Source organism: Oryx dammah, unplaced genomic scaffold (assembly GCF_014754425.2).
Source record: "Oryx dammah isolate SB20612 unplaced genomic scaffold, SCBI_Odam_1.1 HiC_scaffold_21, whole genome shotgun sequence".
Classification (NCBI taxonomy): domain Eukaryota; kingdom Metazoa; phylum Chordata; class Mammalia; order Artiodactyla; family Bovidae; genus Oryx; species Oryx dammah.
This window is the reverse complement of record NW_024070205.1, coordinates 47,852,839-47,869,678: the sequence shown is the minus strand read 5'-3', so window position 1 is coordinate 47,869,678 and position 16,840 is coordinate 47,852,839. Positions and strand designations below refer to the sequence as shown.

Below are 16,840 nucleotides of genomic sequence, written 5' to 3'. Positions count from 1 at the left end.
AAGGAAAGAGAAAGCCTCAGTGATTAAAAAAAAAAAAAAAAAGGTTGGCAGCAGAGACAGCTCTCTTAGGATTTGGAAAGCTGGTGACTCAGTTACAAAGTATGAAGAGATCTCTGGAATCTCGTCACTGCTGAGACTCCAGGCACAGCAAAAAAGAAAACTGCTATGATGAAACACTGAAAATCTAGTGGAAAGACAAGCAAGAATGCAGAGATGGGGAATTACAGCTAAGATATGTAGTTGATTTAAAAAAAACAAAACCAGAATAGGGGACTTCCCTGGTGGTTCAGTGGTTAAGAATCCACTTGCCAATGCAAGGCACATAGATCCTGTCCCTGGCTTGAGAAGATCCCACATGCTGCAGAGCAACTAAGCCTGTGTGCCACAACTACTGAGCCTGCGTGCTGCAACTACTGAAGCCCACATACCTAGAGCTGTGCTCTGCATCAACAGAAGCCACTTCAATGAGAAGCCTGAGCTCTGCAAATAGAGAGTAGCCCCTACTAACCACAACTAGAGAAAGCCCACATGCAGCAACTAAGACCCAGTGCAGCCAAAAATAAATCAAAAAGAAAAAAACAAAACAGAATGGAAATGCTAGAAATTGAAGATATGATACCAGGAATAAAGAAATTACTAGATGGATTTAAGAGTTAACTGAGAATAGCAAGAGTAAAAGAGCAGTGACTTTGATGACAGGTTAATAGCATGTATCCTAACTGAAATACAAAGAAAAAAAATCAGGACATCTGCCCATATTAAACAGTCTCATATATATGTTTCTGGAATCCTAGAAGAGGAAAAAGAGACTGGTGCAGAAGAAGTGTTTGAAGAAATAATGTTTAAGAACATCCAAAAATTAATGAAAGACATAATCCCAGAAATCCAAGAAGCTCAACTGAACCTCAAACAGGATAAATACAAAGGAAATTACACATAAGCACATAATAAAAATGCTGAAAACCAAAGATAAAATGAAGGATTTAAACAAGTAAAAAAGACACATTATGTACTTGAGAACAATGACTGGAATAATGGCTCACTTCTTAACAAATATGATGAAAGCCATAAGATAACCAAATGTCTTTGTAAATTGCTTTAAAAACAACTGAAAAACAACAAAACCTACCTATCACTATATAATTCTGTATTTGGTGGAAATGAAGGCAAAAAATAAAGAAGCTTTCTGTTCTGTTCTGTTCTGTTCAGTCGCTAAGTCGTGTCTGACTCTTTGCGACCCCCTGGGCGGCAGCATGCCAGGTTTCCCTGTCCTTCACCATCTCTTGGAGTTTACTCCAATTCATGTCCATTGAGTCAGCGATGCCATCCAACCATCTCATCCTCTGTCGTCCCCTTCTCCTCCTGACTTCAATCTTTCCCAGCATCAGGGTCTTTTCCAATGAGTCAGCTCTTCGCATCAGGTGGCCAAAGTATTGGAGTTTCAGCTTCAGTATCAGTCCTTTCAATGAATATTCAGGACTGATCTCCTTTAGGATGGACTGGTTGGATCTCCTTGCCGTCCAAGGGACTCTCAAGAGTCTTCTCCACCACCATAGTTCAAAAGCATCAATTCTTTGGAGCTCAGCTTTCTTTATAGTCCAATTCTCACATCCATACACAACTACTGGAAAAACCATAGCCTTGATTAGATAGACCTTTGCTGGCATAGTAATGTCTCTGCTTTTTAATATGCTGTCTAGGTTGGTCATAGCTTTTCTTCCAAGGAGTAAGCGTCTTTTAATTTCATGGCTGCAGTCACCATCTGCAGTGATTTTGAAGCCCAAGAAAATAAAGTCTCTCACTGTTTCCATTGTTTCCCCATCTATTTGCCATGAAGTGATGGGACCAGATGCCATGATCTTAGTTTTCTGAATGTTGAGCTTTAAGCCAACTTTTTCGCTCTCCTCTTTCACTTTCATCAAGAGGCTTTTTAGTTCCTCTTCACTTTCTGCCATAAGAGTGGTGTCATCTGCATATCTGATGTTATTGATATTTCTCCTGGCAATCTTGATTCCTGCTTGTGTTTCTTCCATTCCAGCATTTCACATGATGTACTCTGCATATAAGTTAAATAAGCAGGGTGACAATATACAGCCTTGACATACTCCTTTCCCTATTTGGATGTAGTCTGTTGTTCCATGTCCAGTTCTAACTGTTGCTTCCTGACCTGCACACAGATTTCTCAAGAGGCAGGTCAGGTGGTCTGGTATTCCCATCTCTTGAAGAATTTTCCACAGTTTGTAAAGGCTTTTGCATAGTCAACAAAGCAGAAATAGATGTCTTTCTGGAACTCTCTTGCTTTTTTGATGATCCAACAGATGTTGGCAATTTGATCTCTGGTTCCTCTGCCTTTTCTAAAACCAGCTTGAACATCGGAAAGTTCACAGTTCACATATTGTTGAAGCCTGGCTTGGAGAATTTTGAGCATTACTTTACTAGCATGTGAGATGAGTGCAATTGTGAGGTAGTTTGAGCATTCCTTGGCATTGCCTTTCTTTGGGATTGGAATGAAAACTGACCTTTTCCAGTCCTATGGCCACTGCTGAGTTTCCCCAATTTGTTGGCATATTACGTGCAGCACTTTCACAGCATCATCTTTTAGGATTTGAAATAGCTCAACTGAAATTCCAACACCTCCACTAGCTTTGTTCGTAGTGATGCTTCCTAAGGCCCACTTGATGTCACATTCTAGGATGTCTGGTTCTAGGTGAATGATCACACCATCATGATTATCTGGGTCCTGAAGATCTTTTTTGTATAATTCTTCTGTGTATTCTTGCCACCTCTTCTTAATATCTTCTGCTTCTGTTAGGTCCATACCATTTCTGTCCTTTATTGTGCCCATCTTTGCATGAAATATTCCCTTTGTGTCTCTAATTTTCTTGAAGAGATGTCTAGTCTTTCCCATTCTGTTGTTTTCCTCCATTTCTTTGCATTTATCACTGAGGCAGGCTTTCTTATCTCTCCTTGCTGTTCTTTAGAACTCTGAATTTAGATGGGTATATCTTTCCTTTTCTCCTTTGCCTTTCACTTCTCTTCTTTTCACAGGTGTTTGTAAGGCCTCCTCAGACAGCCATTTTGCGTTTTTGCATTTCTTTTTCTTGAGGATGGTCTTGATTGCTGGCTCCTGTAGAATGTCATGAACCTCCATCCATAGTTCTTCAGGCACTCTGTCTATCAGATCTAGTCCCTTGAATCTATTTGTCACTTCCACTGTATGATCATAAGGGATTTGATTTAGGTCATACCTGAATGGTCTAGTGGTTTTCCTTACTTTCTTCAATTTAAGTCTGAATTTGGCAATAAGGAGTTCATCATCTGAGCCACAGTCAGCTCCCAGTCTTGTTTTTGCTGACTGTATAGAGCTTCTCCATCTTTGGCTGCAAAGAATATAATCCATCTGATTTCAGTATTGACCATTTGGTGATGTCCATGTGTAGAGTCTTCTCTTATGTTGTTGGAAGAGGTTGTTTGCTATGACCAGTGCATTCTTTTGGCAAAACTCTATTAGCCTTGGCCCTACTTCATTCTGTACTCCAAGGCCAAATGTGCCTGTTACTCCAGGTATTTCTTGACCCGTACTTTTACATTCCAGTCCCTTGTAAGGAAAAGGATATCTTTTTTTGGTGTTAGTTCTAGAAGGTCTTGTAGGTCTTCATAGAACCATTCAACTTCAGCTTCTTCAGCATTACTGGTCAGGACATAGACTTGGATTACTGTGATATCGAATGGTTTGACTTGGAAACGAACAGAGATCATTCTGTCGTTTTGGAGATTGCATTCAAGTACTGCATTTGGGCTCTTTTGTTGACTATGATGGCTACTCCATTTCTTCTAAGGTATTCTTGCCAACAGTAGTAGATATAATGGTCATCTGAGTTAAATTCACCCATTCCAGTCCATTTTAGTTCGCTGATCCCTAAAATGTCAACATTCATTCTTGCCATCTCCTGTTTGACCACTTCCAGTTTGCCTTGATTCATGGACCTAACATTCCAGGTTCCTTTGCAATATTGCTCTTTACAGCATTGAACTTTACTTCCATCACCAGTCATATCCACAACTGGGTGTTGTTTTTGCTTTAGCTCCACCTCTTCATTCTTTCTGGAGTTATTTCTCCACTGATCTCCAGTAGCATATTAGGCATCTACTGAACTGGGGAGTTCATCTTTCAGTGTCCTACCTTTTTGCCTTTTCATACTGTTCATGTAGATAAGCTTAGGAAGAATTCAAAACTTTTAAAATATTCTGCATTCCAAACAAGATCTACATTTTTAGTGGCATTTATTTCTAGATTTTTTTTGGTCCATACTGATAGAATCAGCTTCTTAATTTCTATGAAAGCCAATAGGATTTTAATTGAAGTGCTGCTTTTCTCAAGAATTCTCATTGTAACAATATTGCATTTTTTCCACCTATGAACAAGATACATTTTCATACATTTCAACCTATGATACATTTTACGTCTTTTACTTTATTTAATGATATTTGTAGTTTTAAAGTTTATATATTTGCATGTCTTTTATCAGGTTTATTCCTGAGTATTTAATATTTTAAATTCTATTTAAACAGTATTAAAAAAATTTTTTTATTTCTTTTTTTATTTATTATTTTTATTTTACTTTACAATACTGTATTGGTTTTGCCATACATTGACATGAATCTGCCACAGGTGTACGTGAGTTCCCAATCCTGAACCCCCCTCCCACCTCTCTCCCCATATCATCTCTCTGGGACATCCCAGTGCACCAGCCCCAAGAATCCTGTATCCTGTATCGAACCTAGACTGGTGATTTGTTTCTTACATGATAGTATACATGTTTCAATGCCATTCTCCCAAATCATCCTACCCTCTCCTTCTCCCACAGAGTCCAAAATTCTGTTCTATACATCTGTGTCTTTTTTGCTGTCTTATATACAGGGTTATCATTACCATTTTTCTAAATTCCATATATATGTGTTAGTAAACTGTATTGGTATTTTTCTTTCTGGCTTACTTCAGTCTGTATAATCGGCTCCAGTTTCATCCACTTCATTAGAATGGATTCAAATGTATTCTTTTTAATGGCTGAATAATATTCCATTGTGTATATGTACCACAGTTTTCTTATCCATTCATCTGCTGATGGACATCTAGGTTGCTTCCATGTCCTGGCTATTATAAACAGTGCTGTGATGAACACTGGGATACACGTGTCTCTTTCAATTCTGGTTTCCTCGGTGTGTATGCCCAGCAGTGGGATTGCTGGGTGATAAGGTAGTTCAATTTCCAGTTTTCTAAGGAATTGCCACACTGTTCTCCATAGTGGCTGTACTAGTTTGCATTCCCACCAACAGTGTAAGAGGGTTCCCTTTTCTCCACACCCTCTCCAACATTTATTGCTTGAGGACTTTTGGACAGCAGCCATTCTGACTGGTGTGAAATGGTATCTCATTGTGGTCTTGATTTGCATTCCTCTGATAATGAGTGATGTTGAGCATCTTTTTGTGTGTTTGTTAGCCATCCATATGTCTTCTTTGGAGAAATGTCTATTTAGTTCTTTGGCCCATTTTTTGATTGGGTCATTTATTTTTCTGGAATTGAGCTGCATAAGTTGCTCATATATTTTTGAGATTAGTTGTTTGTCAGTTGTTTCATTTGCTATTATTTTCTCCCATTCTGAAGGCTGTCTTTTCACCTTGCTTATAGATTCGTTTGTTGTGCAGAAGCTTTTAATTTTAAGTACGTCCCATTTGTTTATTTCTGCTTTTATTTCCAGTATTCTGGATCATAGAGGATCCTGCTGTGATTTATGTCGGAGAGTGTTCTCCTCTAGGAGTTTTATAGTTTCTGCTCTTAAGTTTAGATCTTTAATCCATTTTAAGTTTATTTTTGTGTATGGTGTTAGAAAGTGTTCTAGTTTCATTCTTTTACAAGTGGTTGACCAGTTTTCCCAGCACCACTTGTTAAAGAGATTGTCTTTAATCCATTGTATATTCTTGCCTCCTTTGTCGAAGATAAGGTGTCCATAGGTGCATGGATTTATCTCTGGGCTTTCTATTTTGTTCCATTGATCTATATTTCTGTCTTTGTGCAGGTACCATACTGTTTTGATGACTGTGGTTTTGTAGTAGAGCCTGAAGTCAGGCAGGTTGATTCCTCCAGTTCCATTCTTCTTTCTCAAGATTGCTTTGGCTATTCGAGGTTTCTTGTATTTCCATACAAATTGTGAAATTATTTGCTCTCAGTTCAGTTCAGTCACTCAGTCATGTCCGACTCTTTGTGACCCCATGAATCACAGCACGCCAGGCCTCCCTGTCCATTACCATCTCCCGGAGTTCACTCAGACTCACGTCCATCGAGTCCGTGATGCCATCCAGCCATCTCATCCTCTGTCGTCCTCTTCTCCTCCTGCCCCCAATCCCTCCCAGCATCAGAGTCTTTTCCAATGAGTCAACTCTTCGCATGAGGTGGCCAAAGTACTGGAGTTTCAGCTTTAGCATCATTCCTTCCAAAGAAATCCCAGGGTTGATCTCCTTCAGAATGGACTGGTTGGATCTCCTTGCAGTCCAAGGGACTCTCAAGAGTCTTCTCCAACATCACAGTTCAAAAGCATCAATTCTTCGGTGCTCAGCTTTCTTCACAGTCCAACTCTCACATCCATACATGACCACTGGAAAAACCATAGCCTTGACTAGACGGACCTTAGTCGGCAAAGTAATGTCTCTGCTTTTGAATATACTATCTAGGTTGGTCATAACTTTTCTTCCAAGGAGTAAGCATCTTTTAATTTCATGGCTGCAGTCACCATCTGCAGTGATTTTGGAGCCCCCCAAAATAAAGTCTGACACTGTTTCCACTGTTTCCCCATCTATTTCCCATGAAGTGATGGGACCAGATGCCATGATCTTCGTTTTCTGAATGTTGAGCTTTAAGCCAACTTTTTCACTCTCCTCTTTCACTTTCATCAAGAGGCCTTTTAGTTCCTCTTCACTTTCTGCCATAAGGGTGGTGTCATCTGCATATCTGAGATTATTGATATTTCTCCCGGCAATCTTGATTCCAGCTTGTGTTTCTTCCAGTCCAGCGTTTCTCATGATGTACTCTGCATATAAGTTAAATAAGCAGGGTGACAATATACAGCCTTGACATACTCCTTTTCCTATTTGGAAACAGTCTGTTGTTCCATGTCCAGTTCTAACTGTTGCTTCCTGACCTGCATACAGATTTCTCAAGAGGCAGGTTAGGTGGTCTGGTATTCCCATCTCTCTCAGAATTTTCCACAGTTTATTGTGATCCACACAGTCAAAGGATTTGGTATAGTCAATAAAGCAGAAATAGATGTTTTTCTGGAACTCTCTTGCTTTTTCCATTAGCTCTGTGAAAAATACCACTGGTAGCTTGATAGGGATTGCATTGATTGTAGATTGTAGAATGTAGATTGATTGTAGATTGTAGATTGTAGACTGTAGACTGTAGATTGATTGTAGATTGTAGACTGTAGATTGCTTTGGGTAGTATACTCATTTTCACTATATTGATTCTTCTGATCCATGAACATGGTATATTTCTCCATCTATTAGTATCCTCTTTGATTTCTTTCACCAGTGTTTTATAGTTTTCTATATATAGGTCTTTAGTTTCTTTAGGTAGATATATTCCTAAGTATTTTATTCTTTTCGCTGCAATGGTGAATGGAATTGTTTCCTTAATTTCTTTTTCTAGTTTCTCATTGTTAGTGTATAGGAATGCAAGGGATTTCTGTGTGTTGATTTTATATCCTGCAGCTTTACTATATTCATTGATTAGCTCTAGTAATTTTCTGGTGGAGTCTTTAGGGTTTTCTATGTAGAGGATCATGTCATCTGCAAACAGTGAGAGTTTTACTTCTTCTTTTCCAATTTGGATTCCTTTTATTTCTGATTGTTCATTTATACATTTATATCTTTCATATACAAAATTAAATTGCTATATAAATAGGCAGTTGATTTTTTTATATTGATCTTAACATACTGCAACCTGGTAAACACACTTATTAGCCCTGTAACTTAAAAAAAAATAGATTTCATAATCTTTTCTGTATTTAAAGGTGTTTGAATAAAGACAGTCTCCTTTTCAATACAGATTCCTTTTATTCACTGCTTAACTCATTGCACCTGCTAGAACTGTCAATACAATGTTGAATAGATGTGGTGTCGGCAAACATTCTCACCTTGTTCCTTATTTTAAGCAAGAAATGGAAGAAAGGAACAAAGGAGCAAACGGTGTTAATAAAAAATGAACTCCAAATGGTAAGTTTAACCAACATCAGCATTTTTACATCAAATCTGAGCAGAGTAAATAACAGTCTCTTACCACTGGACAATGTTAGCTTAAGGTTTCTCATAAGTGTTCTGTGTTAGGTTGAGGAAGTTCTCTTTTATTCTTAATCTGCTAATTTTTAAAATCAATTGTGTATACTACATTTTGTCAAATGCTTTTATATGTACCTATTGAGATGATCATATGGGCTTTTAAAATTATTTTCTAATAAGGTGAATTATGTTGATAGATTTTCTATTGCAAGTCACTCTTTTATTCCTAAGTTAAACCCACTTGGTCATGATGTATTTTCCTTTTTATGTATTTTTAGATCTGGTTTACTAACACTTTGTTCATAGGTTTTAAATCTTTGTTAGTAAGAGATATTGGTCTTCAGTTTTATATGCTTGTCATGTGTTATTCTTGGTTATGGTATCACATAATGCTGGCCTCGCTGAATAAATCAGGAAGTATCCTCCTTGTTCAGTTTTCTGAAAGATTTTAGAAATTGTGGCATTTATTTTAAAAATATATCATAGAATTCACTGGTGAAATACTCTTGGCGTGAAGTTTTCTCTGTGGTAAGGTTTTTAAATAACAAATTCAATTTCTTTAATTGATATGGGGGTGTAGCTGTTACATACGTCATCTTAGGGAAGCTCTGGTAGCTTGCATAAATTTGTTTTAACTTTGTATTCAGAGTTGTTTGACTTGGCCCCACTCTGCAACAGGTTCACACCAGCCAAGAGGCCACCTGATCCATGAAGACAGCTACACAGAAACCCAGCCCTGTCCTCCAAGGGGTTGCAGAAGCCCCATATCTGCTGGGCCACACAACCAACCGAGCAGAAAGCCTAACCTGCTCTCCAGTGGGCACACAGCCACCACCCAAAGGGCAGCCTCACAGCCAGCTAGGCCAGGTGCCAGCCTCACTGATCAGCATGCCCATTAGTCAGCCCCACCATCCATGTCAGGGGTACCACTAAAGAGTATAGTTCTCATAACCAAAGGGGTGTGCTGCTGGGCCTCACAGACTGCCTCCTATGTAAAGCTACTTTTACAAGTTCAGGAGACACAGCTGACCTATCTAAAACACAGAAGTAAAGAACTGGGAAAATGAGGCAGATGATTATGTTCCAAATGAAGAAACAAGACAAAATCCCAAAAAGAATTTAGCAAAGTGGAGATAAGCAATAAATCTGATAAAGAGATCAAGATAATGAACACAAAATGCTCAATGAATTTGGGAGAATGAATGAATATAGTAAGAATTTCAACAGAGTTAGAAAATATATAAAAAGAGCTAGAGCAAAGGAATATAAAAGCTAAAATGAAAAACATCCTAGAAGATATTGACAATAAGATTAGATGATACAGAGAAATTAATCAGTGGTCAGGAAGACAGAGTAGTGAAAACCATCTCCCTTTGGGACGATATCAATGCAACATCATACTAACATTTGCACTATTGGGGAGAAGATAAAAGAAAGGAGAAGAGAGAAAGAAAGGGGCAGAGAATTTATTTGAAGAAATAAGAGCTGAAAACTTCACTAACCTGAGAAAAGAAACAGATATCCAGGTCCAGGAAGCACAGAGGGTTGCCAAACAAGATGAACACAGAGACAAAATATAATTAAAGTGACCAAAAAAAAAAAATTAAAGATAGAGAGAGAATCTTAAGAGCAACAGGAGAAAAGCAACCAGTTATATATAGGGGAACTACCATAAGAGAATTATCTGACTTTTCAGGATAAACTCTACAGGCCAGAAGGAGTGGCATAATGTAAATAAAGAGATAAAAGGAAAAAACCTACAACCAAAAATAGCTGCTGCTGTTGTTTAGTCGCTAAGTCACGTCCAACTCTCTTGCAACCCCACAGACTGTAGCCCACCAGGTTCCTCTGTCCATGGGATTTCTCAGACAAGAATACTAGAGTGGGTTGCCATTTCCTTCTCCAGGGGATCTTCCCGACCCAGGGATTGAACCCGCATCTCCTGCATTGGCAGGCAAATTCTTTACCTCTAGGCCACCTGGGAAGATTAAACAGTTCGGTAAATACATCTAAATGTGCAGGTGTAATATACATATATATGTAATCTTTTACTAACCTTTAAAAAATAGTTGATCCAACACCACTTTCTTGATGTAATGCCAATAATTCCACCATCGGGAAGATTTGCATTGCTTCCCAGTCTTGTAAATGTATCATAATTTTTTAAGTAGAGAATACCATTTATTAAAAAAAATATTCCATCCTGTGATAGGGTCATATCAGACACATTGTGTCTTTCATCTTCAGTCAGAATATTTGGAGGCACTCTGATTCTGGTCCAAGTATGAAATGAATCATTTGTCTGAAAGGTCTCCATGTCAGCTACCACCACAACAAACGAAGGAACACAAGCAGCCCAATTTGCTATTAACTGACTACCCCGTGGTGAAGATATTGGTAAAAACCCAGGAATCTCAGGTATTGTCAACAAAGGAAAAGTCAGCAGGAAAAGACTATTTGCAACAAAGCAGTCTAGAAAAGCCGCTCGATTTCCTCTAACCTCTTTTAGCACGTCGTTTGCTGTCATTGGTACCGAGACATACCATTTCCTAAGAAGAGAAAAATAGAAAATATAAAAGGAAAATGCACCTCCTCCTTCTTCTCATCCATCTTGCATGGTGCTGACATTCTTTTTAAAAAATTTTCTTATTCTTTTATTGGAGAATAATTGCTTTACAATGTTGTGGTGGCCTCTGCCATACATCAGTGCAAATCAGTCATAATTATATATATATATATATATATCCCTTCCTTCTTGAGCCTCCCTCCACCCCCTCCCCCATTCCACCCCTCTAGGTCATCACAGAGCACCAGGTTGAGCTCCCTGTGTTATACAGAAGCTTCCCACTAGTTATCTATTTTACATTTTACATATTTTATATATGATAGTGTATATACGTTAGTGCTGCTTTCTCAATTTGTCCTACCCTCTCAGTCCCCTGCTGTGTCCACCAGACCATTATCTACAATTGCATCTCCAATTCTTCTCTGTAAATAGTTTCATCAGTACTATTTTTCTAGATTCCATATATATGCATTAATATTTCTTTCTGACTTACTTTACTCTGTATAACAGGCTCTAGGTTCATCCATCTCATTTATCATCTTTTATAAAAAATTTTTATTTTTATCAACATAAGTCGGGTAAAACAAAACAAATAATATTAAAACGCCACCACGGCCCCATTTCTCCTCATTCCTCACTTTAGTTACCAAAAGAAAACAGTTTTGATCTTTGCAGCTCTTTGTTCTGAAATGTCTCCATTATCTCAAATAAATATTCTTATACTGCTCTCTTAATATGTAATTTTGTTCATTATTGGCTTCTTATATGCCACATGAAATTATCTCTGCCACATAGTATACCTACCTGTACATCTCTTTTTTCAAGTTAATATCATAGTGTTTAGCTAAATTTATACTATTTACGTTATTTAATATATACATATTGTTAACTACTGAGAAAGTTATAATCAAGTCTTCCTATATGTATATTTACAGTATTTCCCATAAAGTTAATAATTTCACTTAAAAAATGTGTTCAGTTTTCTAAGTTTTCCAGTAGGTAATTAAAATGGTGCTCCATAATATTTTCCTTGTGGTAAATGCAGAGGTAACTTAGTACTTGTTTCCTGAAATTTTCTTTCTTTATTCCCTGGGTTGAAGTCACCATTTACCAGGTCCAATGCTTTGATTTTTCTTGTTTTGTTAAAAACACATTTTTTTAGTATCTCTCTGTTGAAGGGTGTGTGAACATAAAATTTTTGAGACTCTGAATACCCCAAAATATCTTTATTTTACATTAACCAGCTAGATAATTTGGCTAGATAGAGACTTCAAAATTTTGAAGGCATTTTCTCCAGCCTTGTGTATTCAGTTTTACTAATGGGAAGTCAGACGACACATTGACTCTTATTATTTAAATGAGGTGCCTTTCTATAGGTTTTTAAGATCGTCACTTTTTTTCTTCGTATTATAAAATTTGACAGGGCTGGGTCTATCTTTTGAAGTGGACACAGAAATGTATTTGTGAAAACAAGCACTCTGATATGTATCTTAAAACTCAGGAGAAGTTCTAAGAATTTCTCAGCAGGGCAATTCAGGAGAGATCAGTTTATAGGATGTTCAGTAAATGCTTCTTGAGTTTCCTATTTCCTCAATGAATATACACTTGGTTGGTGGTGATGGCATTCTGCCCACTCAGAATGAGTTCCTGCCAGGTGAAGAAAACCCCACGTTGGGGCAATTGAAGGGATGTCATCAAACTTCTATGCCCTAAACCATGGCACCATCAAACTTGATCCAATTATTGCTTTGGGCAAGCCACACCACTGACTCTAACATTGTTTTCAAGCACCAGTTGGTCTTTTCAAATCATCAGTATCATTTTGTTATTGTCCACTGACTATATAATAATCTCACATAAGCAGTCACAGAACAATTATGTATTGGTGACTATTTTGTTTGATTGGATAGTTGGTTATCTCCAAGATCTAGGAAGGACCCAGGACTGAAGTCTTGGCCAAGCATACTGAGCTTTTCAGTTTTCCATGTCTATCATTTTGCTTTCAAACCTTTGATTTTTTTTTTAAATTGTAACTACATTTATATAGTCACCTTTTATGTGTATAATATCGTCTCTTATTTCTGTATAAACAGTATATTTTTTTGTGAACTTTCTTTTGCTTTCTGCTGTGTGCTATGTCCTCTGAATTGAGTTGTTCTGTTTATTGATTTAGGTCTCTGAATCTGTTCGAAGCTTTCTGTAATTGGTGGTCATTTAATATTTAAGGGAGAAGCAGAAACAAGTTGTGAGATACCTCTGAGGTATACCTCTTGTTCCGATTGTGCCTCACTCTGCTTCTCCCCTCCTGATTCCAAATTTAAGTTATCTTAAGTAGTTCAGTTCAGTTCAGCTCAGTTCAGTAGCTCAGTCGTGTCCGACTCTTTGCGACCCCATGAACTGCAGCACGCCAGGACTCCCTGTCCATCACCATCTCCCGGAGTTCACTCAGACTCATGTCCATCGAGTCTGTGATGCCATCCAGCCATCTCATCCTCTGTTGTCCCCTTCTCCTCCTGCCCCCAATCCCTCCCAGCATCAGAGTCTTTTCCAATGAGTCAACTCTGCATGAGGTGGCCAAAGTACTGGAGTTTCAGCTTTAGCATCATTCCTGCCAAAGAAATCCCAGGGCTGATCTCTTTCAGAATGGACTGGTTGGATCTCCTTGCAGTCCAAGGGACTCTCAAGAGTCTTCTCCAACACCACAGTTCAAAAGCATCAGTTCTTCAGCGCTCAGCCTTCTTCACAGTCCAACTCTCACATCCATACATGACCACAGGAAAAACCATAGCCCTGACTAGACGGACCTTAGTCGGCAAAGTCATGTCTCTGCTTTTGAATATACTATCTAGGTTGGTCATAACTTTTCTTCCAAGGAGTAAGCATCTTTTAATTTCATGGCTGTAGTCACCATCTGCAGTGATTTTGGAGCCCCAAAAAATAAAGTCTGACACTGTTTCCACTGTTTCCCCATCTATTTCCCATGGAGTGATGGGACCGGAAGCCATGATCTCTGTTTTCTGAATGTTGAGCTTTAAGCCAACTTTTTCACTCTCCTCTTTCACTTTCATCAAGAGGCTTTTAAGCTCCTCTTCACTTTCTGCCATAAGGGTGGTGTCATCTGCATATCTGAGGTTATTGATATTTCTCCCGGCAATCTTGATTCCAGCTTCTGTTTCTTCCAGTCCAGCATTTCTCATGATGTACTCTGCATAGAAGTTAAATAAGCAGGGTGGCAATATACAGCCTTGACATACTCCTTTTCCTATTTGGAACCAGTCTGTTGTTCCATGCCCAGTTCTAACTGTTGCTTCCTGACCTGCATAAAGATTTCTCAAGAGGCAGGTTAGGTGGTCTGGTATTCCCATCTCTTTCAGAATTTTCCACAGTTTATTGTGATCCACACAGTCAAAGGCTTTGGCATAGTCAATAAAGCAGAAATAGATGTTTTTCTGGAACTCTCTTGCTTATTCCATGATCCAGTAGATGTTGGCAATTTGATCTCTGGTTCCTCTGCCTTTTCTAAAACCAGCTTGAACATCAGGGAGTTCATGATTCACATATTGCTGAAGCCTGGCTTGGAGAATTTTGAGCATTACTTTACTAGCATGTGAGATGAGTGCAACTGTGCAGTAGTTTGAGCATTCTTTGGCATTGCCTTTGTTTGGAATTGGGATGAAAACTGGCCTTTTCTAGTCCTGTGTCCACTGCTGAGTTTTCCAAATTTGCTGGCATATTGAGTGCAGCACTTTCACAGCATCATCTTTCAGGATTTGAAATAGCTCAACTGGAATTCCATCACCTCCATTAGCTTGTTTGTAGTGATGCTAAGGCGCCCTTGACCTCCTACTACAAAATGTCTGTCGTCCCCCTCTCCTCCTGCCCCTAGGGAATTTCTATTCAGAACTCCCTTCTGCAAGCTCTCAATTAGCAGAATTTCTGTGCTCTATGAAGTCAGTTACCAGTTCCTCTCTCTGCTTTGTATTTTCTGTGCTTGCTTAAAAACTACTTAGAAAATTCAGTGGCCCATACATTATCTTCAGGAAAACGTTCAAACTATTCCAGTACTTTAATGGAATCTTAATTTTTCCCCCTATTCAGTTTCACATGCCACATTATATTTCAGGTGTTCTTGTTCAGTCTCAGTTGTGTCCAACTTTTTGCTACTCCATTGACTGCAGCATGGCAGGCTTCCCTGTCTTTCACCATCTCTTGGAGTTTTCTCAAACTCATGTCCATCGAGTCGGTGATGCCATCCAACCAGCTCATCCTCTGTCATCCCCTTCTCCTCCTGCCTTCAATCTTTCCCAGTATCAGGGTCTGTTCCAATGAGTCAGCTCTTCATATCGGGTGGCCAAAATATTGGAGCTTCAGCTTCAGTATCAGTGCTTCCAATAAATATTCAAGGTTGATTCTCTTTAGAATGGATTGGATTGACATCCTTGCAGTCCAAGGGACTCTCAAGAGTCTTCTCCAAGACCACAGTTCAAAAGCATCAATTCTTTGGTTCTCAGCCTTCTTTATGGTCCAACTGTCACATCCATGCATGACTACTGGAAAAACCATAACTTTGCCTAGATGGAACTTTGTTGGCATAATAATATCTCTGCTTTTTAAGACATTATCTGAGTTTATCATAGGTTTTCTTTCCAGGAGCAAGAGTCTTTTAATTTCATGGCTGCAGTCACAATCTGCAGTGATTTTTGGGATCCAAGAAAATAAAGTCTGTCATTGTGTCATTGTTTCCCCGTCTGTTTGCCATGAAGTGATGAGACCAGATGCCATGATCTTTGTTTTTTTAATGCTGAGTTTTAAGCCAACTTTTTCACTCTCCTCTTTCACTTTCATCACGAGATTCTTCTTTGCTTTCTGTCATAAGGGTGGTGTCATCTGCATATCTGAGGTTATTGCTACTTCTCCTGGCAATCTTGATTCCCACTTGTGCTTCATCCAGCATGGCATTTAGCATGATGTGCTCTGCATATATTAAATAAACAGGGTGACAATATACAGCCTTGACGTACTTCTTTCCCAATTTGGAACCAGTCCATTATTCCATGTTCAGTTCTAACTGTTGCTTCCTGACCTGCATACAGTTTTCTCAAGAGGCAGGTCAGGTGGTCTGGTATTCCTATCTCTTGAAGAATTTTCCAGTTTGTTGTGATCCACACAGTGAAAGGCTCTGACATAGTCAATAAAGCAGAAGTAGGTGTTTTTCTAAAATTCTCTTGTTTTTTCAATGATCCAGAGGATGTTAATTTGATCTCTGGTTCCTCTGCCTTTTCTAAAGCCAGCTGGAACATCTGGAAGTTCTCGGTTCACGTACTGTTGAAGCCTGTCTTGGAGAATTTTGAGCATCACTTCGTTAGCATGTGAAATGAGTGCCATTGTGCGGTAGTTTGAGCATTCTTTGGGTTGCTTCTCTTTGGATTGAAATGAAAATGGACCTTTTCCAGTCCTGTGGCCATTGCTGAATTTTCCAAATTTATTGGCATATTGAGTGCAGCACTATCACAGCATTATCTTTTAGGATTTGAAATAGCTCAACTGGAATTCCATCACCTCCATTAGCTTGTTTGTAGTGATGCTAAGGCGCCCTTGACCTCTTACTACAAAATGTCTGGCTCTAGGTGAGCAATCACACCACCATGGCTATCTGCATCATTAAAATCTTTTTTGTATAGTTCTGTGTATTCTTTCCACCTCTTCTGCTTGTGTTAGGTCCATACCATTTTTATCCTTTACTGTGCCCATCTTTGCATGAAATATTCCCTTTATATCTCTGATTTTCTTGACGAGGTCTCTAGTCTTTCCCCATTCTGTTTTTTTTATTCCCCCTGCCTCTGTTTCTTTGCACTGTTCACTTAGGAAGGCTTTCTTGTCTCTCCTTGCTATTATGTGAACTCTGTATTCAGATGGGTTTATCTTTCCTTTTCTCCTTTG

At 38.7% G+C, this 16,840-nt stretch overlaps 1 protein-coding gene across 1 annotated transcript in view; it reads right to left on the bottom strand.

The window, feature by feature from the left end:
• The window catches only part of CATSPERE (catsper channel auxiliary subunit epsilon), a 146,338-nt gene that overhangs the window by 68,344 nt on the left and 61,154 nt on the right, over positions 1-16,840 (bottom strand). The window contains exon 9 of the mRNA XM_040263604.1: positions 10,391-10,883. Coding sequence (XP_040119538.1) covers positions 10,391-10,883 — 493 coding nt within the window. The remainder of the gene's footprint in view (positions 1-10,390; positions 10,884-16,840) is intronic.